The 23,316-nt window shown below is 62.8% G+C and overlaps 2 protein-coding genes and 1 non-coding gene across 4 annotated transcripts; 2 read left to right on the plus strand and 1 right to left on the minus strand.

Annotated features, from left to right (window-relative positions):
• Positions 1 to 4,556: 4,556 nt before the first annotated feature.
• Positions 4,557 to 14,863, plus strand: GRIN3B (glutamate ionotropic receptor NMDA type subunit 3B). Its single transcript, XM_049876087.1, has 9 exons — positions 4,557 to 5,573; positions 7,385 to 7,977; positions 8,961 to 9,993; positions 12,814 to 12,959; positions 13,041 to 13,156; positions 13,352 to 13,503; positions 13,779 to 13,943; positions 14,030 to 14,100; positions 14,465 to 14,863. Exons 1-9 carry the CDS (start codon positions 4,956 to 4,958, stop codon positions 14,838 to 14,840), a joined length of 3,270 nt encoding a protein of 1,089 aa, XP_049732044.1. The 5' UTR covers positions 4,557 to 4,955; the 3' UTR covers positions 14,841 to 14,863.
• A 28-nt stretch (positions 14,864 to 14,891) lies between these two features.
• Positions 14,892 to 22,646, minus strand: TMEM259 (transmembrane protein 259). Of its 2 annotated transcripts, none has more exons than XM_049876088.1 (11): positions 22,262 to 22,646; positions 19,358 to 19,642; positions 18,575 to 18,674; positions 17,887 to 17,997; positions 17,662 to 17,799; positions 17,206 to 17,306; positions 16,900 to 16,957; positions 16,724 to 16,807; positions 16,519 to 16,651; positions 16,319 to 16,418; positions 14,892 to 16,058 (listed from the first exon to the last, which is right to left on the minus strand). In XM_049876088.1, exons 1-11 carry the CDS (start codon positions 22,484 to 22,486, stop codon positions 15,507 to 15,509), a joined length of 1,887 nt encoding a protein of 628 aa, XP_049732045.1. In that variant the 5' UTR covers positions 22,487 to 22,646; the 3' UTR covers positions 14,892 to 15,506. The 2 variants fall into 2 exon arrangements, with proteins under 2 accessions (XP_049732045.1, XP_049732046.1); XM_049876089.1 differs by having other exon boundaries at positions 14,893 to 16,058; positions 17,677 to 17,799; positions 22,262 to 22,645.
• A 371-nt stretch (positions 22,647 to 23,017) lies between these two features.
• LOC126074224 (U6 spliceosomal RNA) lies at positions 23,018 to 23,124 on the plus strand. Its single transcript, XR_007517018.1, has one exon. It is a non-coding gene; the product is annotated as a U6 spliceosomal RNA (small nuclear RNA).
• The last annotated feature ends 192 nt before the right edge of the window (positions 23,125 to 23,316 follow it).

Consider the following 23,316-nt stretch of genomic DNA (forward strand, 5'->3'; position numbering starts at 1 on the left):
CTTCTCCCGGCCTCCTCAGATCTAGCCCGTGGGTGGAGGACCGGGCAGGGGCCCAGCCATGGAGGGGAGAAAGAGCCAGGGGCGCTGGTCAGTTGGCCTTGTCTCTGCTTCAGGGACGTCACCCCAGAAGTTACAGCTGCTAGGGGGCTTGGCCAGGGGAGGGGCACATGGGGGGGCGAGGCGCCTTCTGCCTGGCCTCTGACCCCATCTGAGCCCTGTGTGGCACCTGCTCCTTACCCATTCAGGCCAAGGCCCCCTGTCTGCTGACTTCGGTTCACCCACAAGGCCCTCCACCCACCCAGTCAAAAAGGTTCAGGGAGGGAAAGGGAGCTGTGCTTGTCTTTCCTGAGTCCCAAGCGGCACCTGTTTGCAGGTGAGAGTGACCACACCTGTTAAGGGTGACAGCTGTGAGGGTGCAGCCCCTGAGGGAAGGTGGGGGTTAGACAGCCCCAGGGCAGCAGGCTAGGGTGCACGGGCCCCCTCCCTGTGACGGCCATGGAGGCTCCATCCACCCTGGGTGACTGGGGGGGCCGGAGTCCCCCAAGAAGGCTAAGCTGTGACCAGACAATTCCTGCAGTGTCAAGGGCCCCCACTGCCACAGGGACTCAGCCAGCTGCAGGCCAGTGCCTGGAACCCAGCCCAGACACGTGGGCCCCAGGTCCAATGGCAGAACCTTCCAGAAAGCTGCCCCCGGCTGACAGCCTGTTTAATAACCCAGGAAATCCTTGTGACTTAGCAGAGCCCAGACGGCTGCCAGCACCGAGTTAATGCTTTTGGCTGGCAAGTCTTCCCCTTCCAGAGTTCTGTGCCCTCTCCTGGCCACAGGCTGTTCTGTGTCAGGGCTCCTGGCTTCAGGCACCACTGCCGTCACCCCACCCTCTTGGACCCTCAGCCAGGGAGCCGAGACGGGGCATCACCCAGGGCCTGTTTCCCGTGTGGAGTGAGGGATCTCCATCGTATAACACCCTCTTCACGCATACACACAGGTGCCTGCACCAGGTGCCATCAAGCCCCTGGAGGGGAGACAGATCAGAGGTGACACCTGCTGTGGGTGGCAGTGGGGAGGGGGTGGCTGTGTTCCCCGTGATGGGCCGGGCTTCCTTGGGGGTCAGCACAGAGCTGGGGCTGGCATCCGAGAAACTTGGAGCTGGAATGAGGCTGCGCTCCTGGCCCACCCCTTAGTCTCCAGAGGACTAGAGGGTCCCAACGGCGAAGATCCACACCAGTGCCCTCGGCAGCTCTCCTGCCAGGTCTGCTGCCCTGGGAGCCATGGTGAGGGTCGCCTGAAGCCCCCCACCTCCCGGCCTGCTCTGCACACATGCGTGGGCCTCTGTAATTGAACGTCCACTTGGAGAAATGGTCCCTTCGGGAGGTCTGGGAAGTGGCCCGTTGGCCGGAGCTTGTTTCTGCTCAGGTCCCAGAGAGAGCTGGGTCACTAGCCTGGAGGAGCTGGGGCTCTTGGCTTGTGTCCCGGAGGCCTTGAGTGGCCGCGTGGCTGGCTGTCTTTTCCCCGTGGGTCCTCTTCGTGGGGGGAAGCTCTCACCTCCCCTGTCCCCACTCCACCGCCGAGGTCCCCAGCACTACTCTGGACCCGGCCGTCCTGCCTCAGTGGTTCCCGCAGGGCTGGAGTGAGGGTGCGGCGTCAGCCCTATACAGGGGAGGTGGCGTTCCACTCCAGGGGCGTGCGCACTCCCAGGAAGGCCCCGGCCGGCCGGGCACTGCCACTGAAGCCTGCAGCGGACAGACGGTGGGCACCAGGCTGGCTGGTGTCCCAACAGAGCGGCCGTTATGCGCATGGCCTCGTGCCCAGCAACTGCCTGCAACCCCGCCCCTGTCCGCCGTCTCTGGATGCAAAGGTCGCCGGGTCCTCTGCAGGCACAGACGTGGCGGAGGCTGCAGGGGGAGGAAGGACTGAGAACCTGGCAGGCAGGTCTGCCCGACGTCACCGACGTTATACCTATGAAGCGGGAGGTGAGGGGTGGGGCCTGCTGACCCCACCCCTCTCGGATCTAAATTCCCACGTGACCTGACAAGCCACGCCCAGCTCCGAGACTCGGTCTACTTTTCTGTAAAATGGGGCCATGTCTCCTCTCCTAGGCCTGTAAGGAGCTCTAGGGAGCTTGTGCCCGGCAGGTGTGCTGCAGGTGGCTGGTGGGTGCAGGGCAGGTGTGGCAGGTGTCCCAACTGCTGCTTTGCCATCATTTCCGCACTCTCAGGTAGTGTGAAGGGCCCAGACTGCAGGAAGACAGCGGGCTGGTGAGAACTGGAGAGGGGCAGCTTCAGACGACTCCCCTGAGTTTGAGTCCCGGGAGGGCGGAACGAGGTTGGCCGTGCTCCATGCTCGCAGGCTTCCTTGACTGGATGAGCGGCACCTGAGGCCCCTCCCTATGACCCGGGGCCAGGGTGGGTAAGTGGCTGACGTGGGGCTCCCCTGAAGGCGGGAGGGTCCCTGAGTGATAAACAGCATCAAATGCTTGCGCTGGATTCAGGGGGAACCTGCCTGTACTACTACTAGGATACCTGGCCAGGTGGCTAGATGAGGTGGCCCTGTTGTCACTTGGAACTGAGCCACTGAGGCCTTGGTGCAGCGATCTCAAGATTCTGTTCATTTTGTTGGCTGCTATTCAGCGTTTTTATATATCTAATGGATTGTTTTTCTCTCTCACTTAATTTGGCTCCAAAAAGAGATGGATTTGTGTGTGTGTGAGTGTGTGTGAAAACTCAGCCAAGTGGACGTTCATTCATTAGAGATGGAATGTTCTGTACCCCTGCCATCCAGCGGGATCTTGGGAGGCTCCCAACACCTTGGTTGCCTCTAATTCCTCCTCCCCCACCTAATGGAATGGGAAGAGAGAATTTCCTGTCAGGGAGCTGTCTGGGCTGGGAGGAAGCTCTCCTCCACCCTTTCCCTGATTCGGCCAGCGTTTGTAAGTGTCCTGCTGAATACCAGGCCCACAGGAAGGACTCCCAGTCATTTGACACTGGAGACCCAGAGCATACAAAGGAAGGTGTCTCAGTTATCTAGTGCTGCTATAGCAGAAACACCACAAGTGGGTGGTTTTAACAAACGCATTTATTTTTTCACAGTTGAGGGTCTAGAAGTTCAAATTCAGAGCCCAGCTCTAGGGGAAGGCTTTCTTTCTCTGTCAGCTCTGGAGGAAGGTTCTTGTCTCTCTAGCTTCTGCTTCCTGGTTCTTTGGCGATCTCCATGTGTCTTGACATCTACCTTACCCCATCTTTGTTCTGCTCACTTGTTTAGTCTCTTTTATATCTCAGAAGAGATTGACTCCAGAAACACCCTACACAAGATTGGAGGAAGACTCATTAACAACTTTTTTGAATGCAGATGGCACAGCTTTCTTTCAGAAAGTGAAGACCTGAAGCACTTACTGATGAAGATCAAAGACCACAGCCTTCAGTATGGATTACACCTCAACGTAAAGAAAACAGAAGTCCTCACAACTGGACCAATGAGCAACATCATGATAAATGGAGAAAAGACTGAAGTTGTCAAGGATTTCATTTTACTTGGATCCACAATCAACAGCCATGGAAGCAGCAGTCAAGAAATCAAAAGACCCATTGCACTGGGCAAGTCCGCTGCAAAGGACCTTGTTAAAGTGTTGTAAAGAGGTCAGTTTGAGGGCTAAGGTGCTCCTGACCCGAGCCATGGTATTTTCAGTCGCCTCATATGCATGCGAAAGCTGGGCAATGAATAAGGAAGACAGGAGAATTGATGCCCTTGAATTACAGTATTTGCAGAGAACATTGAATGTGCTGTGGACGGCCAAAAGAACAAACAAGTCTGTCTTTGAAAAAGTACATCCAGAATGCTCTTAGAAGCCAGGATGGCGTCACCTACTTCGGACTTGTTATCAGGAGGGACCGGTCCCTGGAGAAGGACATCATGCTGGGTAAAGTAGAGGGTCAGGGAAAAAGAGGAAGACCCCCGGTGAGATGGACTGACACAGTGCCTGGAACAATGGGCTCAAACATAACAACAATTGTGAGGATGGTGCGGGACAGCGCAGTGTTTTGTTCTGTTGTACCTATAGGGTTGCTATGAGTCTGAGCCCACTTGACAGCAGCACCTAACAACAACCACACACCCTACACTAATCCCACCTCATTAACGTAACAAAGACAACTCATTGCCAAATGGGGTTATAACCACAGGCTCAGAGATTGGGATTAACACCACATTGTTGGGGGACATAATTCCATCCATAACAGAAAGTTTGGAGATTGATTAACAGCAGGGAGCTATGGAAGGTTCTGGAGCAAGAGAGGATGATGTGGCCAGGCATCCTTGTCTGAGCAGTCGCTCAAGCAGCAAGCATTTATAGAGCACCTACTGTGTGCAAGCACCAGAGACAGGGTGGTGAACAAGCCAGCCCCAGACCCTCCCCTTCCCGAGCTTAGTGAAGGAGACAGGAAATAAGAAAGCAAGTGAGCAAACAAGAAGATGACCGTGTGAGGGATCACGGAGGCACGGGGAGCTTCAGTGGGGTGGTGGGGGTGTCTGCACCTTCTGGGGGGCAAGCAGGGAACATTTTTCAGAGCATAGGCATTTGGCATTGGGTCTTGAAGGGTGTAAAAGAGTTCTCTGGTCCAAGCTGACCTTCCCATGGCTGGAGGGCAAGGAGTCTATCCCATAGGTCTCCACCCAGCGTGCCTGTCTCAGTTTCCCCAGGATGCAGGCCATGTTAGAATGAACTTCGATGGGTGGTGGTCTGGTTAGGGACTGCCCCCTGGAATTGGAAAGCATTGCTGGTGTGGCCTAGAGCAAATCCCGACCCCTCCTGGGCCTCTGTTTCACCGCCTGAGCCCTGGCTGACGTTCCCAGGCTGGAAGGGGGTCCCGGGATGCTGGAGCAGGGTGTGGGTGGGCGCCCATTTTACCAAAAACCCCTCCCTGCCTTGGAGCCTCGGTTTCCTCATCTGTAGAATGGGAAAATGGCTCAGAGCCGGGAAGGGTTAGAGAGTCCGCCCCGTACGGAGTACCGGCCATGCGGACCGGGCGCTGCTGGGGCTGCGCAGGTGGGCGGGGTGGTGCGGGGAGGTCTGGCCAGGCCGGTCACTGTCCCCGCTCCCTCGCAGTCGGTGTCCCCAGCAGGTCCGCCCGGAGCCGGCAACTTTGCCATGGAGTTTGTGCGGCGCGCGCTGTGGCTCGGCCTGGCGCTGGCGCTGGGGTCGCGCCCTGCCCGTGCCCACCCGCAGCCTTGCGGCGAGCTGGCGCTCACGGGGGGCTCGCTGCGCCTGGGCGCCTTCCTGCCCCGCGCGCCGGCCGCCCGCGCCCGTGCCCGCGCTGCCCTGGCCCGGGCCGCCCTGGCGCCGCCGCGGCTGCCGCACAACCTGAGTCTGGAGCTGGTGGTCACCGCGCCCCCCGCCCGCGACCCCGCCTCGCTGGCCCGCGGCCTGTGCCGGGCGCTGGCGGCTCCTGGCGTGGCGGCCCTGCTCGCCTTTCCCGAGGCACGGCCGGAGCTGCTGCAGCTACACTTCCTGGCGGCCGCCACCGAGACCCCTGTACTCAGCTTGCTGCGGCGGGAGGCGCGCGCGCCCCTTGGCGCCCCGGTACGCTCGGGGCCGGCGGGGGCGGGAGCCCAGGACGCCCGGGAGTCCAGAGGTGCCAGACCCCACTACGGCCCCAATCCCGATGCGGGAGCCCCGGGGGCGCGCGGGCCGGACCCCTGGACTCCGGGTGCGTGAGTCCCCTGGACGGCCTCTTGGGGGCACGGAACTCCCTTGCACAGCTCTTCCCTGGGCCTTGAGGATAGAGACCTGCTACCACTGCGGCCCCTGCCCCTTCGGCTCCAGAACACCCCCACCCTGCCCCCATCGTGCACAGCCTCCTCTGAGATCCAGACGGCGGGCCCAAGCGCTCTGAGCGCTCATCCCCCGGGGTGCCTCCCGGTTTGCATCAGGGCCGCGGGGCTGGGAAGGGAAAGCGGGTCTCCCTCTTAGCTGAGGGGTGCAGTTCTAGCACCCAGGATCCCCCCAGAGATCCCCAAAGCGAGGCCCTCCGCCACCCCACAGCCTCCTGCGTGTCCTCCGGTCCCGACCCTGTCATTCCAACCCCTTCTCGTCCTCCTCCACCCCTTTGCATCCTTGGAGTTCTCTCTCTTGATCCTACCCCGGGCCTGGTTCAGGAGAAAACGGGATAAGAAGAGACAAGGTGGATTTGGCAGGGCTGTGGAGACCGCGTTGTGTCCCCTTGGGAAAGATTCCCTAGGGCCATAGGGAGGGGCCCCAGCGCGGGGCCATGGGCGTCTGGGTGGGGCGCCCGGACAAGCGGGCGGCCGAGGGTAAGGGTGGTCCTCAACGCCCCAGCCTCAGAAGGCGCCCTTGGCCTTCCACCCTTCAAACCTCCCAACTCCAACTTGGGGTCCCCTCCAGGCCTTCCTTGTCCTCAGGGATGGGAGACTCTGACCCTAGAGCAGGCCCAGGGGGTCATTAACCTCCGGATGCCAGTGCCGGATCCGGGTCCCCCTAAGCGGCCTGGGTTTGGTGGGCGACGTTGCAGAACCCAAAACCAGGCCTGTGGCGCCCTCTGCTGCCACCTTCAGGAAGTGCGCTTCTGCCGGCCTCGGGACGGCCTGCTGGGAGGGCCCTGCGGCAGGGACTTCCTGGCTGCACTGGTCTAGCCGGCTCTCTGTCCCCGACCCCCACCCCAGCCTGTCCCCCAGCACTCGGTGCCCTGCCCCCACACAGGCAACATCCTGCATCCGTAGGTGTTGACAATGCTTTCTCTTTCTACTCACGCTAAGGGCAAATCCAGGAGAACTTTCTGGATTGCCACCAGGCACAGCGGGGCCCTCAGCGGAGGCCTTGACTTGCCTGGCACAGAGGCAGTGTTATGTGAGAAGGGGTCTCAAGAGGACGCAGGCTGGCTTGGCTTCAAGCATAAGCATGCCAGCCAGGTCTTCATAAGGATCCTTGGCCCTGGCCTTGCCCTGAGGGGCTCCTGGGGGTGGGAATGGGGTGAATCAGGACCAGAGTGGAAGGAGGGACTTGGGGCTGGGGGAATCCTAGAAAGGGAGTCGGAGTTCTGCCTGGGAGATGGGGAAGTTTGAATAGAGAAGGAGCAATGTAGTTGGGTTTTTGAAGGCTGTGTAGGAGCTGGCTGGCAGAAAAGGAAAAGAGTATTCCAGCTAGAGAATGATGCAGACAAAAAAACCTCAAAGAAGAGTGCTACCGGGGCAGCTGGAGCCAAGAAGCTGACCCTGAATGTCAGGTTGACCTTTGTGATAGAGGCAGTCATAGGGAGCCACAGCAGGGGAGGGTGAGGTCTGGTTATCTAGTTGACATCCATTTACTGAGCACCTCCTGGCCAGGGTGGAAAGGGGTGTGTGGCAGGATCCTAACTGTGACTGCCCTCTCCCCAGAGCCCCTTCCACCTGCAGCTGGACTGGGCCAGCCCCCTGGAGACACTGCTGGATGTGCTGTGGTCGGTGCTGCAGGCACATGCCTGGGAGGACGTTGGCCTGGTGCTCTGCCGCGTCCGGGACCCCAGTGGTCTGGTGGCCCTCTGGACACGCCGGGCTGGCCGGGCCCCGAAACTCGTGCTGGACTTGAGCCGGCCGGGCGCCGGTGATGCAGGGCTGCAGTCCCGCCTGGCCCCGCTAGGGGCGCTGGCAGGGGCTGAGGCCCCGGTGCCGGTGGCTGTGCTCCTGGGCTGTGACACCGCCGGTGCCCGGCAAGTGCTGGCAGCCGTGCCCCTGGGGCCCCGATGGCTGCTGGGCACGCCACTGCCCACCAAGGCGCTGCCCACCGAGGGCCTGCCGCTTGGGCTGCTGGCTCTGGGTGAGGTGGCCCGGCCTCCACTGGAGGCCGCTATCCAGGATGCTGTGGCGCTGGTGGCACGGGCGTTGGGCAGTGTGGCCCGTGTGCACCCCGAGCACACCCTCCTTCCTACCGCCGTCAACTGCACAGACCTGCGGCCAGCCGGGCCTGAGTCCTCCGGCCAGTTCCTGGCACGGTGAGTGGGGACCCTGCTGCAGAAGGTGTCTGTCCAGGCCCCTGTGGGTGTGTGACCCTCTGCCCGTGGGTCACCAGACAACGTTATGGGCACCTGCTGTATGTGTCAAGTCCTTACACGTTGGTGGTTTTATCCCTGTCTTAGGTGGGGTCCTAGAAGTAGAGCCCAAGAAACAGATTCAGGTGACAGGATTTATCGGGGTGCTTTGGGAGGAGGGAAGTAGCATGAGGAGGAAAGGAGCTAGGCAGCCTCAGCCTGATCCCACGGGAGCCCTGGAGTGTGAACTTCACCCAGGAGTTACCTCCACCATGGGTCTGGGGCCAGATTTCATCCCCCCCATATCTGTCAGTCACTGGCTTCAGCCCACCCCTGGGGAGGGGACTATAAAATAACAGGCGTCCACGTGAGGCAGCTCTGCCATCCAGAGCAGGGAGCAGCCTCCAGCCACCTGCAGCCACAGGAGGGGCAACAGCGCCCAGTACAGTCCACCCCTTACACAGCTCAGACCCACAGCTTCTCCCACATAGCTCCGTCCATTGGAGCCGCTGCTTCTCCGAGATTCCAAAGTGACTGTGTTCTACTGAGTACAAGTCTTAGGTCAGGTCCCCAGAAGCAGAGCCCAAGAGCAGGGTCCAGTGAGCGGGTTTATGGAGGGAAAACACAGAAGACAAGGAGGGCTATGGGGTGGGTCGGGGGTAGAGCTGACCCGACCAGGAGCTCTGGGTCATGATCAGCACTCAGGGGTGATTGGTCCCACCAGATTGTGGGTGATAGCATAAGTGGGGAGGGGTGTGTAGCCACAGCATCTGGGCTGATAAAAGGGACTGGAAGGTCACCAATAGCATCCAAGACTGTCCCCATTGTAGAGACAAGGCCAGGGATAGCCGGGGAGATTAAGGCAGGTGGAGAAGAGGGTCTGAGCTAGGCTGGGGGGCTCCCGCTGCCAGCCTCCTGATGCCCACCCCACCCACCCTGCCTTCCAGGTTCCTGGCCAACACGTCCTTCCAGGGCCTCACAGGGCCAGTGTGGGTGACAAGCACGTCCCAGGTTCACATGTCTCGCAGCTTTAAAGTGTGGAGCCTCCGCCAGGATCTGCTGGGTGCCCCAGCCTGGGCTACGGTGGGCTGGTGGCGTGATGGGCAGCTGGAGCTGGAGCCGGGGAGCACTGCCGTGAGGCCCCCACCCCCACCGGGGACCCAGGCCCGGGCCAAGCTGCGTGTAGTGACGCTGGTGGAGCACCCGTTTGTGTTTGCCCGCGAGTCGGACGAGGACGGCCAGTGCTCGGCGGGCCAGCTGTGCCTGGCGCCCAGCACCAACGACTCAGCAGCAGTGGACGCGCTGTTTGTCGCGCTGGCCAACGGCTCTGTGCCCCGAGCCCTGCGTAAGTGCAGCTACGGCTACCGCATCGACCTGCTGGAGCGGCTGGCCGAGGACACGCCCTTCGACTTCCAGCTCTACATCGTGGGCGACGGCAAGTACGGCGCCCTGCGCGATGGCCGCTGGACCGGCCTCGTGGGTGACCTGCTGGCCGGCACGGCCCACATGGCGGTCACCAGCTTCAGTATCAACTCTGCCCGCTCTCGCGTGCTGGACTTCACCAGCCCCTTCTTCTCCACCAGCCTGGGTACCCTGGTGCGTGCGCACGACACCGCCGCGCCGATCGGCGCCTTCACCTGGCCGCTGCACTGGTCCATGTGGCTGGGCGTCTTCGCGGCGCTGCACCTCGTGGCGCTCGTCCTCACGCTCTACGAGTGGCACAGCCCGTACGGCCTCACGCCCCGCGGCCGCAACCACAGCACCGTCTTCTCCTACTCCTCAGCCCTCAACCTCTGCTACGCCATCCTCTGTGGCCGGACCGTGTCCAGCAAGACCCCCAAGTGCCCCACTGGGCGTTTCCTGATGAACCTCTGGGCCATCTTCTGCCTGCTCGTGCTGTCCAGCTACACGGCCAACCTGGCTGCCGTCATGGTTGGGGACAAGACCTTCGAGGAGCTGTCTGGGATCCATGACCCAAAGGTGGGGTGCCATGTGGCTGAGGGGGTGCTGAGGTCTCAGAGCTGAGAGGGTGGACACCCACCCACCCCCCCACCCCATCCTGAACCAGGAGCCCCAGACACATGCAGTTGTCCACTCCTGCAAACACTTATTGAGCGTCTAGTGTGTGCAAAGGAGCCCTGGTGGTGCAACAGTTAAGCGCTCGGCTCCTAACCAAAGGGTCAGCAGTTCGAGCCCACCAGCTGATCCTCAGGAGAAAAGACCTGGCGATCTGCTTCCTAAAGATTAAACCCTATGGGGCAGTTCTATTCTGTCACACGGGGTTGGGGTCACTATGAGCCAGAATCACTCAATGGCAATGGGTTTGGTTTCCTTTTTGTTCTAACAGTCTGTGCCAGGAGTCCCTGGGTAGTGCAGATGGTTAACATGCTTGGCTACTAACCACAAGGTTGGTGGTTCGAGTCCAGCCAGAGGCACTTCACAAGAAAGGCCTGATGTTCTACTTACGGAAAAGTAGCCATTGAAAATCCTGCAGAGCAGTGTTCTACTCTGACACACAGGGGTTGGCCATGAGCTGGGACTGACTTGGAGGCAACTGGTCTGGTTTAGTGTGTGCCAGGCGCTGGGGACAAAGCAAAGACTCCTGCCCCCCAGGGAGCTGACAGGAATCAAGATAAACAGGCAAAAGAGTTACCCTGTGAGGAGATGATGAAATGCCAGAGAAAAACAAGGAAGGGTGGGGAAATGGGAATGCTAAGTGGGAAGGCACATTTTCCCAAGTGGGGGCTCAGGGACGGCCTCCGTGAGGGGGTGACATTTGCCGGAGTTTTAGATGGATCTTATCAGGGAAGAGTGGAGAACAGTGGGTGCAAAGGCGATGGGGCAGGATCGTACCTGGTGGGTTGGGGGAACAGCGAGGAGGCCCACGTGGCTGGAGAGAGGCGGAGAGAGGAGGAGGGGAGGACAGGGAGGGGACGGGGCAGGTCGTGCAGAGTCCTGGGGGCGGGAAGGGCTGAAGCTTTTACGCAAGGGACACAGGAGCCCTGGAGGGCAGCGGGCAGAGCGGGGATCGGTCGGCTCGGTGCTCACGGGGGCCCTCTGGCGACCGCGGGGAGGACAGCCCGTGGGTGCCGACAGAGCAGGCTCGGGCCGACTCGGTGCTCACGGGCGCCCTCTGGCGACCGCGGGGAGGACAGCCCGTGGGTGCCGACAGAGCAGGCTCGGGCCGACTCGGTGCTCACGGGCGCCCTCTGGCGACCGCGGGGAGGACAGCCCGTGGGTGCCGACAGAGCAGGCTCGGGCCGACTCGGTGCTCACGGGCGCCCTCTGGCGACCGCGGGGAGGACAGCCCGTGGGTGCCGGCAGAGCGGGGTCGGGCCGACTCGGTGCTCACGAGCGCCCTCTGGCGACCGCGGGCAGGACAGCCCGTGGGTGCGGGCAGAAGGGGGACCGGCCCAGGTCTGTATTTTTCAATGAAAATTTTAAGACACCCCACAGCAAGGAGCCAGGGATCTCCATGAGCCCATCTCTCAGCTCCAGAATCGGCTCCCAGCCACTTTCGTCCACTCAGTTTCCCCTCCCCCAGAACCACGGGATTATTTTGAAGCAAATCTCAGACTTCCTGTCATTTCACCATAAATATTTCAGGAACGTTAAGAATCAGGGTAACAACTCCCCCATTGTCTTAAATTTTTTTCCCCTTGTTTATTTGAAACTGGAGCTGGTAGGGTTCGGACATTGTGTATCATTGGAATCTCTTCATCTCTAGGGTCTCTCTTATTTATCTTATTTATTCATCTATTTATTTTCGCATTGGATTTATTTGTTGAAGTCATCGGGGTGTTTGCCGCATAGTCCTGCCCTCCGTTTGGAGCTGGCTGGTTGAGTCCCTGAGGGCTGTTCCCCCTACACCGGTAATAAAATCTAAATGCCCTTTCGTCCAATACGCTGGCCGCTCCACACATGTGGCGACTTAACTTTATACGAGTCAAAATTAAAAATTCAGATCCCCGGTTGTTAACAAGTGATCAGTAACGGCCTGTGGCCAGTGGCTGCTGAGCGGGGCGGCGCAGGGCGGAGGGAGAGCGTTTCCGTCCTCCGAGTTCTGTGGGGCGCGGCTTCAGAAGGGACTTCTTGGTGGTGCCGTGGCCGGTTATGTGCTGACGTTAGCAGAGAAGGCATTCATTCATTCACTGAGGGTTTACACGCTTCCCCCGTCTGCCCTGCGGAGGCGACCAGGGCAGAGGCGACCTTGCCGGGCCAGGGGGGCTGACGGGGCGGGCGGACTGGGGGCGGATTCGGGTGTGTTTTGAAGGCCGAGTCTTTAGGACTTGAGGGTGGACGGCACTTGGGGTTGAGAAAGAGAGACAGAGAGGACAAAGCTGCCCCTAACCCTTGACCCCTGAAGTTGCGGGAGGGGCAGGTCTGGGTGCAGATGGGGCCGGGGCCCTAGACGCGGTGAGCTGAGGCTCGTGTCGGACCCCGGGGGGCTACGTGGAGCAGGCGGTAGGATAGGAGCCTGGAGTCCAGGGCGAGGTCGGGGGCTGGTAGGAACTCAAGTGGCATTTAGAGAAGGGGTTCTCACCTGGGCGATTCTGTCCCCAGGGGACATGGGGTGATGTCTGAGGACATTTGTGGTTGTCATGATGGGGGGGGTACCACTGGTATTGAGTGGGTGGAGGCCAGAGATGCTGCTCAAATCCTACAGTGCACAGGATCGGTCCCCATGTCGGTGGTGCTAGGTGAGACCCTGGTTTGGACCCTGGCCCAGGCAGGGCCCAGCCGTGAGAGGCGTGGTCGGAGGGGCGAGGGCAGGCTGACCGAGCCCCCTCCCCTCCGCAGCTGCACCGCCCGCCGCCCGGCTTCCGCGTGGGCACCGTGCGGGAGAGCAGCGCCGAGACCTACATCAGGAAGAGCTTCCCCGAGACGCACTGGCACATGAGCCGCCACGGCGCACCCACCACGCCCGACGGGGTCGCCATGCTCACGTGAGGGCGGGTGCGGGGTGCGGTCGGGGCCGGTGGGCCGAGCTAGCGCTGACCCCGCCCTCGGCCCCACGCCCTCCGCAGGAGCGACCCCCCCAGGCTGAACGCTTTCATTATGGACAAGTCTCTCCTGGACTACGAGGTCTCCATCGACGCCGACTGCAGACTGCTGACCGTGGGCAAGCCGTTCGCCATCGAAGGTGAGGGAGGCCACTCCTGGGCACCGGGGCTTGGGGGAGCTGGGGTGAAGCCGAGGCCTCAGCGGCCAGCGCGTTCTGCGGGCACTGGAGAGCCGTGGAGGGTCCAAGGCGGGGCAGGGGAAGGGCTGACTGTGTGGGCGGAGTTCCTCTGGATTACGCCCCCGCCCGGCCCCACCCGACTTCGGCCTCCCCCAGGTTACGGCATCGGGCTGCCCCAGAACTTGGCGCTCACCTCCAAGCTGTCCGAGTCCATCAGCAGCTACAAGTCCTCGGGCTTCATGGACCTGCTGCACGACAAGTGGTACAAGATGGTCCCTTGCGGAAAGCGGGTCTTCGCTGTGACGGAGGTGGGGAAAGGCCCAGGACACGGGCAGGGGTAGGCGAAGGGGACCCTGCGCCTGCTTGGCCAAGTCCCTGCTCATTCCCAAGATGCACATTTGTCTTTGCACCCTCCTATTCAACCTACAAAACCCCAGCTCCAGTGCCCCGTCCTTCATGAACCTTTCTGTAACCGCCTCCATCCCCAGCCACGGGGTCCTTGCCTCCCTGCCCAGCTTCCCAGCCCGGGGCCTCGATAGGAGGCTGCCATGACCTCGAAGGCCGGTGCCGTGTCCGTCCGCAGACCTTGCAGATGAGCATCTACCACTTCTCGGGCCTGTTCGTGCTGCTCTGCCTGGGTCTGGGCAGCGCCCTGCTCAGCTCACTGGGCGAACACATCTTCTACCGCCTGGCGCTGCCGCGCATCCGCAGGGGCAACAAGCTGCAATACTGGCTGCACACGAGCCAGGTGGGGCGCCGGCCAGGCGCGGGGCCGCGGGCGGGCTGGCGGCCTCCCGTGACCCCAGCCCCAACTCGGCCTGTCTGGGCTCCTAGAAAATCCACCGGGCCCTCAACACCGAGCCGCCGGAAGGGCAGAGCGGGGAGAAGCCGGAGCCCGAGTCCAGGTAAGGGGTGGGGCCCTGGGAAGCCCCACCCCCTGCAGACCCGGCCCCTGATGGGCAGGGCATGGCCCGGGAGGTGCCAGTGGCCTTGGGTGGGCCCAGCTCACCACTGCACTAGCTCTAGCCCCCTTTATACTGAAGGAGACAGTGGGGAGCGAGAGGGGTTACTTCACACACCGGGCTCCTTCCTGACAGTCCCCAGCTCCGTGCCACCCGTGGGGGCCTCCAGGCCCCTTCCTCGAGCAAGGAGCGCGGACCCCGCATGGGTGCCCTGGCCCCAGGGCCGCTCTGGGCAGGGTCCAGGTGCCCGGGGAGGGGTAGGGTGGGCCTGGGTGCACCTCCACCCCAGCTGCAGCCTCGTCCCCAGCGGACCCGCGGAGCCTCAGGAGCAAGAGGCGGTGGGCCCGGGCGGCTGGAGGCGGGTGCGCCGCCCAGTGAGGACTGAGCAGCGCCGCGTGCGCTCCCTGCTGGAGCCTGTGGCTGCGGACGCAGAGGCGGACGCCGGGCCGCCGGAGGACTCAGTGTGGCTCTGCTCCAAAGGCCGCGCGCCGGCCCCACCGCCCGCGGGCGCCCTGGGCCCCGGCGAGCTGGTGGCGCTGGAGGCGCACATCGCGAGTGTGCGCGAACGGCTGCGCCAGGCGCTGGTGCGGCGCGGCGAGCTCCTGACTCAGCTCGGAGGCTATTCCCGCGACCCGCAGCTGCTACCGCTGCAGGAACGCGCCGACACCGAGGAAGCCCCGTGACGGCCCCCCCCGACCCCCAAGGACCTCTGTCCAGCACACACATGGACGCAGCGCTGTCAACAGACGGTTTATTCTATATACAAACACAATTTTGTACACTGCAATTAAATAGAGTGGAATGAGCACTCTCCGCGTCCCTCAGAGTGATTCTGTGGCTGCTTAGCCCAGGCCCTGCACCCAGGCACCAGCCCCGCTCTCTCGGGCAAGGCTTGGAGAAGGCACTGTGCATGGAGCACCTGGCGGCTAGCCCCGGGAAAGGGGTCAGCTGCCGGGTATGCCGTCCCTGCTTCCATCCAAAGGTCAGAGACCTGCCCTAGAGGCACCGCGATGTCCTCGGGGACAGTTCACTGCAGACCTTTCAAAAGCGCCTTCCAGACCTTCCACAGAGCCCAGTCCCGTCCTATGCCCAGCAGCCAGTCTGCTTGGCAGCTGAAAAGCACGTCCAGCTGGGCCCACACCTGAGAAGGCCACCTTCCAGGCGCATCTGAGCTGAACTCTGGCAGTCCAGAGCTGAGACCAGAGCGGCCCCAAAAGGGGAGGGCCCTGGTGCCCCGGGAGAGCGCATATCAGTCCGCAGGGCCTCCCCCACCCCTCCGGTCGTCATCAGGGCCAGGCCCAGCCGGATGGAAGAGCCAGGGACAGAGGTGGCTCAGCTGCCAGTAGGGTTCAGGAACCCGCCTCTGAGGGTGTGTCCTCAGTGGCCTCGGGGGCAGGGCTGGTTCTGCTCTCCTGGGCAGCCAGGGGGCTCATATCCAGTGCTGGGAAGTCATTCTGGGGGGTACCATCCTGGGGAACACCGTCCTGGGGCACAGGGGGCGTGGGAGTGCGGGGAGGTCCGCTGGGTGTCGGAGGCAACCGCCGCTCCAGCAGGGAGGCGCTCAGGCCCGATAGGAAGGAGGCGTCCGTGATGATGGCAGCCGTCTCTGCCATCCAACCCAGGTCGCCTCCGGCCGCTGCGGCCACTGAGGCCGCTGCAGCCACCAGGGAGCTGGGTGCCACGGCCCCAGGTGTCCCACCGGCACCGGGAGAGCCAGGGCCCAGGGCGGGGGCCTGGCCAGCGGGGTGGCCGGGGGCAGCGGCATTATTGTTGAGGTTGTCCTGCAGCGCCGTGGGGGAGCCAGGGCCTGGCGGGGGCGCCTGCAACAGCAGCTCCTGGATGCGCATCTGCTGCAGGATGGCTGGCAGCTCGTAGTGGTGGAAGAAGTAGATCATGGAGTGCTGGGGGGCCCAGGGGTCAGCTGCAGCGGGACTCCGCTGCCCAGCCCACCCCCCAGAGCCACCCACACTGAGCCTGCCCCCACCACCACGTAGCCCGCCCCCCCACTGCCTAGCCAGCCCCCCTCACCACCGCCGAGCCCACCCCCACCCACTACTGCCACCACCACACAGCTTACCCCCAGCCTGCCCCCACCACAGCCAAGCCGTCCCGCCCGAGCCCGAGCCCCACTCGTGGGTGACTGCCTAGCCACCCCCCTCACCTGGATGAAGAGCCAGGAGGTGACCAGAGCCAAGCTGCTGTACTGGCCGTTGAAGCGGTAGTGGTAGGCATAGAAGGCAAAGTGGTACAGGTAGAAGAACCTGCAAGGCAGGTGGTGGTGAAGGGTGACGAGGCTGGCCCTGTCCCCCTAACCCAGCCCCAGGGAGTACCCCCTCGGACGGCCAGGGTGGTCGTGCTCACCGCAGCCAGTGCCGCTTGCTGGTGCTGGTGTGGCAGCAGATGGCATCGTACTGGTCGGCCAGCCACACGATGAGGATGATATAGAAGGCCGTGGTGGTGTCGTTGAAAAACTCGGACATGATGGCCTCCATGCCTGCGGGGACACGGGCGCATGGTTGGGGCGGGCGGGCCGGCAGGGGTAGGGCAGGATTGGGGGGATCCTCACCGACGAGGGCCAGGATGACGGTCAGCAGGGGTGCTGCGGGGAAGGCGATGGCCATGTTCATCTCCAGCATCTGCAGCAGGTCCACTGCGGGTACAGGGGGGTTGGGTGAGGGCGGGGCACAGTGGGGGCTGGGAGGGGCACGGTGGGGCCGGGTGAGCATGCCCAGGGAGCCTCACCGATGAAGACGAAGATCTGGTGGTGGGAGTAGCGCAGCAGCATAGACACGCTCAGCGTCTGCATGGGGGACACACACGAGGTACACACACACGGCGGCGGGGCACACGGGGTGGGGGCTTGTAAGACCACAGGAAGGGCCTGAGTGGGACCTCTCCCTGCCCCCCCAGAGAGCTCTGCTGCTGGGATGGGTCCTGCCAACGTGGGACGTCCCAGGATCCCACCTAGCCCCTGGGGGCTGTGGCTTGCAGCCACGACTCCTGTCGCCCAGTCTCCCTGGCCCCACCCCCTGCACCCCCCCCACTCACAAAGATGACCATGATGACGAAGGCAGCCAGGTAGGAGGTGCGTGCCATCCACATGCTGACGAAGCGGTAATGCTCGCCCGACACCACGTTCCGCAGGAAGCCTGGGGTGGGGGGTGGTGTCACCTGGGGCCCCCATCTCTGGCATCCCCCTCTCCCTCCCCCATCCCCACGTTCCTCCCCGCTGGGAATCGCCCTCCCCAGTCCCCTGCGTCTCCCTCCCCCACACCCCCATCCCCTCCCCGTATCCCCTCTCCCGCAACCCCCTCCCCCATCCCCACCGTCCCCATGTTCCTCCCCGCCGGGAATCCCCCTCCCCAGTCCCGTCTCCCTCCCCCACACCCCCATCCCCTCCCCTGTATCCCCCTCCCCCATCCCACCATCCCCCTCCCTCGTCCCCACATCCCCCTCCCCAACCCCATGTTCCCCATATCCCCCATCCCCACATCCCCTCCGCACCCCAGGCAGCCGCACCCTTGTTCTCCTCGTTCTCCGCCAGCCCCTTCACACTGGACATGAGAATGTCATCGTAACCCAGGAACTCATCCAGCAGCAGGCGGCTGAAGCGGTCCCCGAAGCACTGGTCCCGAGTGGGGTCTGGGGGCACGCGGGGCAGGTGGTCGGGCGGGTCTCCCACCGTGCTCCCCCCACGCACCTGAGACGCCCCGCGGGCACCTCACTCACCCAGCGTGACGACCATGACGGGGATGCTGAGACGCTGCCGTGTGGCCTGGGACAGGCGCAGGAAGCCGTACTCCAGCGAGTACTCCACGATGTACTCATCCTGCGGCCAGGCTGGGGGCGGGGGTGGGCGGTGAGGCTGGGGGTGGGGGTGGGCAGCAAGGGTGGGGGTGAGGGTGGGCAGTGAGGGCGGGTGGTGAGGGTGGCCGTGGGGGTGAGCGTGGGCAGTGAAGACAGGCAGTGAGAGTGGGCAGTGAGGGTGGGGGTAAGGCTGGGTGGTGAGGGTCCGCAGCTCCGGAGAACAGCTCGGCCAGGTGCCTGCCCCACCCAGAGCGCCTGGCCAAGCTCCTGACTTCCCCTTGACGCCCTCGGTTTCCCAGCCCACCAGGCACCAATTCAGGAGGAAGTTTTGGGAAGGCAGAGAGCAGAGCCTGTCTGCGGTGGCCTGATTTCAGAGCTATGGGTGGGGGGTGGGGGGGAGGGACTACACCATAAAGGGAACTGGCAGGGCGCAGGGCAGATGGCAGGGCCGGCTGAGCAGGGGCCCCAGGACAGAGAACTCCAGAGAGGGCGACACCTCCCCTGCCCCTGCTGCTGCTGAGATGAGAAACAGGCAGAAGCCAGCGTCCTGCGCTGCCAGCCCCTCCAACCAGGGGCAGTGAGGTCTGGGGGGAACGGGAAGAGGGCCTACCTTTGGTGGGGGTCTCAGGAAAGGGGAACTCCTGGCTGTCGTTGAGGGTGTCTACAACACCCGGAGATTTAAACACTTTAGGCTCAATGTCCAGCTCAAACTGTGGGCATCAGAGAAGCCATGTTGGAGCCCACGGCACCCAAGCCTCACCTGGAGGATGACGCAGCCCCGGACCACCCTGACTGGAAGGTCACACACTCAGGCCTGGCTCTTGTGACACCTGGCCCTTCCCCCGCTGCCCACAGCCCAACTTCACACAGCCCAGAGACCTTGCACGGCCGCCCAGGTTCTGGACACCTCTGTCCATTACTGAGGCCTCTGCATCCAGGTCAGCCTTGGCGGCACACTCGCCCAGGGCCTCAGGGCACAGGGAGGGGAGGGCACTGACCACGAGCTGTCCAACTCTTGGAGGCTTGGCTCTGAGCAGGCAGCAGCCCTTTCCCTGGGACCCAGCCCCTGACAGGCCCAGGCAGTGCTTGCATTCCCCCAACCAACAGGGCGCTCACCATCTGTATGGGCCACTGCTCCACCTCAGAATAGGTCGGAGCTCTCGGCCTGGACCCTCCTGGGGCTGCCTCCTCAAGCATTTCTGCCCCTCACCCCAGAACTAGGCAGGTCACTGTCACTCCATGCCAGGGACCACTTGCAACCACAAGTCAGCCCTGCTGGGCCACTGCTGTCCTCCCCGCCTAGCCCTGCCCAAGGACGCAGCGTCACAGACCCTGTGGATACCAGGGGCTCACCCTCCGACGGGACAGGCCAGGGCAGCCGGCCGATGCTCACCTGGACGGAGCTGTTCCCAAACATCTCCATGGTCAGCTCCTCCTCTTCCTCGTCCTCAAGCTCCAGGCTCCCCCCGCTGGGCTCCATGGCCAAGCCCGGGAAGCTGCCACGGGCGCCGCCATCACAGAACTGCAGGAAGACGGGCGCGCGGCTGGAGTTGTGCTGGATCTCCACACGGAGGACGCCCTCACGTGGCCACTGCTCACGCACGTGCTCCAGGCAGTTGATGGGTGAGCGGGAGAAGGCGACATGGATGTAGGCCAGGACGGACAGCACCAGCAGGGCCTGGGAAGGGCACAGGGTCAGCGGGGGCCACCGAGACCCGCCATCCCGCCTGGAACCCAGGAGGAACCCCGTCAGCAGGGCCCGGACCGGGAAGACCCTCAGAAGTGGGGTGGCTCCTGGCTGCAGCACAAATAGCACCTGGCCATCCCCTCACACATTAGCTGAGTACCGACCGGGTGGAGCCAGAGGTGAGGGGTGCCCCAACACAGCCCCACCCCACCAATGCCTGCAGCCAGACAAGTCCCATGGCACCCTCTTGGGGACTGTGCAGGACCCCCCACCCAGGGAGAGACCAGGCTGGGCCTGACCCCAGCAGATGAAACCCACTAGCCGGGCATACCAACGCCACTTAATGTCTGCGGTCCTGCAGTGGCTTAGGCTAGGAGCTGCCACCTCCAGGAAGCCCACTGGTCCTATTGCAACTCCCTGAGCCACTCCAACTGGCCTCAGAGCTCCCCTGATGGCACCGGCTAAAAAGAAACCTCCCTGTGGAGCCAGGCACCCTCTGTCCCCACTGCCCAGGCCTGGCAGTCAGCTGGGACCACCAAGAGCACAGGGAACCTCCCAGACTGGTTGCACCTATGGCTAGCAGCCCTGCCCCATGAGGCATGGTTTTCTCGCCTGTAAAATGGGACAGCAGCAGCTCTCACCAGGTGATGCTGTCCCCAGAGGACACTGGTGATTTCTGCTGGTCTGCTGCTCATGGTGTGTCCAGAGCCCAACCCAAGCAGCTGACACTCTCCCCGCTCCTCCTCCAAGAAGCCGTCCCTGATGCTGCCAGCCCGAGCCGCAGGGCACCGTGGATGCTTTGCCACCTGGCAGGTCTTTCCCAGCCTGCCTCCCAGTGCCCACTGCTCTGCTTACCCAGCGACCTCACTCTGGCCCCACAGCTGTGGAGGCCAGTGGTGGGTCGGGGCTGAGGGCAGAGGGGTCTTCTCAGACCCTCCGGCTCCACCTCTCCCACACTCCAGCAGTGGGCACTGTATGGCTGTTTCCTAAAAACTGCCCAAGGCCTGCCCACCCCCCGGCAAGACATGACTGCAAAGGGAGGCCACAGCCACTGCAACGAGCATGCCTGACCCTGGGAGGGCAAGAAGACGAGGCTGAAGCTTTCTGGAGCCCAGCACAGCCTTCAGGTCACGGGTGCCGGGGGAAGGGTTCACAAGGAACAGAACCACGCATTCCAGCACTCAGGCGAAAGGAGGTGGTGGGTCAGGAGACTGCCTACGGTCGCGAAGCCTCCCTGCCAGAGCACGTCTGGGCACTGGCAGGGGTCTTTCAGCCCTGGCTCCATTCAGCCCCTTGCACACAGGTGAGACAGATTAGCCCTGACCTCTGACACACCTCAAATCAGGAAGTGATGCAGCCAGGGCCACATATGTGTCTTCAGGGAGGATGACCTCGGGGGACGCTCAGTGCTCCGGCCACTGAGGCAGAGGGTCCTGTCTGGATCCCCAGCCACCCTCAGTGTCAACCCAGGGCCAGGGTTCTCCTCCCTGAGGAAGCCACACACCCTGAGAAGAGCCTCTGCCAGTCGGCCTGACGGCAAAATGCCACTGACCAATACTCAGTCACAGGAGTCCCATCTCACATAGGAGAACTTGGGGTGCCTCCTCCCGGCTGGGACCCCATCCAAGTCTGTCGACCCACAAGGCTCCATGAGCCTCTTTCACCAAACCCCAGAGCCGCAGCTCCCAACTGGAGTCCACTGTGGACTCCTCGGGTCAGCCCCTCACCCACCAGCCATCAACGGAAACGAAAACGGCCATTTCGTTGCTTCCTCAGAAATGTCTAGTGACAACCGAGATCCCCTGCTCAAGCAGCGCCCCTGGAGCTCCAGCCTGGGTGGCTCAGCGACCTGGGCCAGCTCCGGGTCTCAGGCCGTGGCTCCCGCTGAGCAGGATCTGCCAAGTAAGTTGGCCTTCTCAGTACCGATGGTGGTCCCCAGAACCTGCCTTCACAGCGGAGCCCTCTGTCCATCGGAGGGGGGACAGGAAAGGGTCAGGGCCTTGGACAGCAAGGAGGGAGGAGAGCCTGTTCAACCAGACCCACAGGAGCAGGACTCCACAAGAAAGGCGCGGTGCCCACATAACTCCGACTAAGTCCGGCCAGTGACCTAACTAAGCTACATTCTCCTGCGGGCTCCAGGGAGAGGGCATCAGGGTGCAGGCAGGAGAAGAGACGAAGGTGGCGGGGGTGTGTCCTGAGGCACCAGGTTCCTGGCAAAGTCCAGGACTGGGGTTTAGGGCAGGTCAGGGCTGGATGGTGATTGGGAGGGCCGTCCTCCCAGGCTGAGGACCCCAGGCGTTGGAGGGCAGGAAGGGGCCCCTAGGAGGCCGGGGCCGGGGTGAGAATTCTGGGGTTGGGATCAGGGGGGTCCTGTAGGGTGCGGCTCGTGCCTTCCAGGGTGGGAGTCTCAGACCAGGATGGGGCCCAGGAATTGGGGTCAGCGACTAGGCTCAGCGATCGCAGGTTCGGGGGAGGGTCCCGAATCCGTGGAGTCAGGGGTCCAGGCCTCAGAGCAGGAGGGGTTCGGCGTCTCGGCGAGGATCAGGGGTCGGGGTCACAGGTCGGCCGAAGGGATCGGGGTCAGGGGTCGGGGTCGGGGGCCGCGGTCACCTTGAGCAACACGAAGAATTCGAAGAGGCGGCGGAAGGCGGGCGGGAAAAGCCGCGAGTAGGTCACTGCCATCTTGAAAAACAGCGCGTGGAAGAGCCGGTCGCGCACGTTGATGAGCGGGTTGGGGTTCAGGTTGGGGGTGCGAGGCCCGCGCGCGGGGGCCGGGCCACCGCCACCGCCGTTGGGCCCGGGCCCCGGGGCCCCGGGCGCCGCGTGCTCCGACATGCCGCCCAGCGTCGCGCCCTAACGCTCCGCGGATCCCCGAGGGCGCGCCCCGGCCGCCATCGGCCTGTCGCCGCGATCCTTACAACCCCCCGGCCGCGGCCGCCATCTTCCGCCTCCTCGTCCAGCCGCGGCCCTGCTGGTGCCAGAGAGTCGCTGCGCCGGGCAAGAGCGCCCCCGGCGTCCGCGGGGCACACTGGGATGCCGGAGGACCGTCCGCGGCGGCCCCGCCCCGTCGCTCGGCCGCTACGCTCGGCGGCGTCGGGGGGCGGGGCTGCATCCGAGCAGAATTTTTGCATATAGTGCCCCATAAGGCTCCGCGGCTGCTGGCTACGCTTGGGCGGTAAAATAGGCTAACGTCTGAGGATTTTAACGTGATCAAACACAGTCAAAGTAAATTTAACTAGGGGAGATATTGTTTAATATAGGGCTGTGGAAGATTATACTTAAGATATAACGTGTATATAGTTAGGCATAACTGTAAAAGTTATCTGGTCTTAGCCTATAAATAGGGATTCGGGGTGGCACCTGCTTGTGCTCGCTTCGGCAGCACATATACTAAAATTGGAACGATACAGAGAAGATTAGCATGGCCCCTGCGCAAGGATGACACGCAAATTCGTGAAGCGTTCCATATTTTCTTTTCCAGGACGGCGGCAGCCAGCCAGAGTGGACCCTGCCCGTGAAGTGACAGGGCCCGGCTATGCCCCGCCACCTGTGTCCTTAGAAACCGTGCGCGTCTGGGGGTATTTATCGAATGCCTGCTGCATGCACGGATTTAAGAGCTCCCAGATTTCGGGTTGGGGGGTCTCTCTTGCAACTGTCTTAGTTTT

This window comes from Elephas maximus, chromosome 3, assembly GCF_024166365.1.
Source record: "Elephas maximus indicus isolate mEleMax1 chromosome 3, mEleMax1 primary haplotype, whole genome shotgun sequence".
NCBI classification, from domain to species: domain Eukaryota; kingdom Metazoa; phylum Chordata; class Mammalia; order Proboscidea; family Elephantidae; genus Elephas; species Elephas maximus.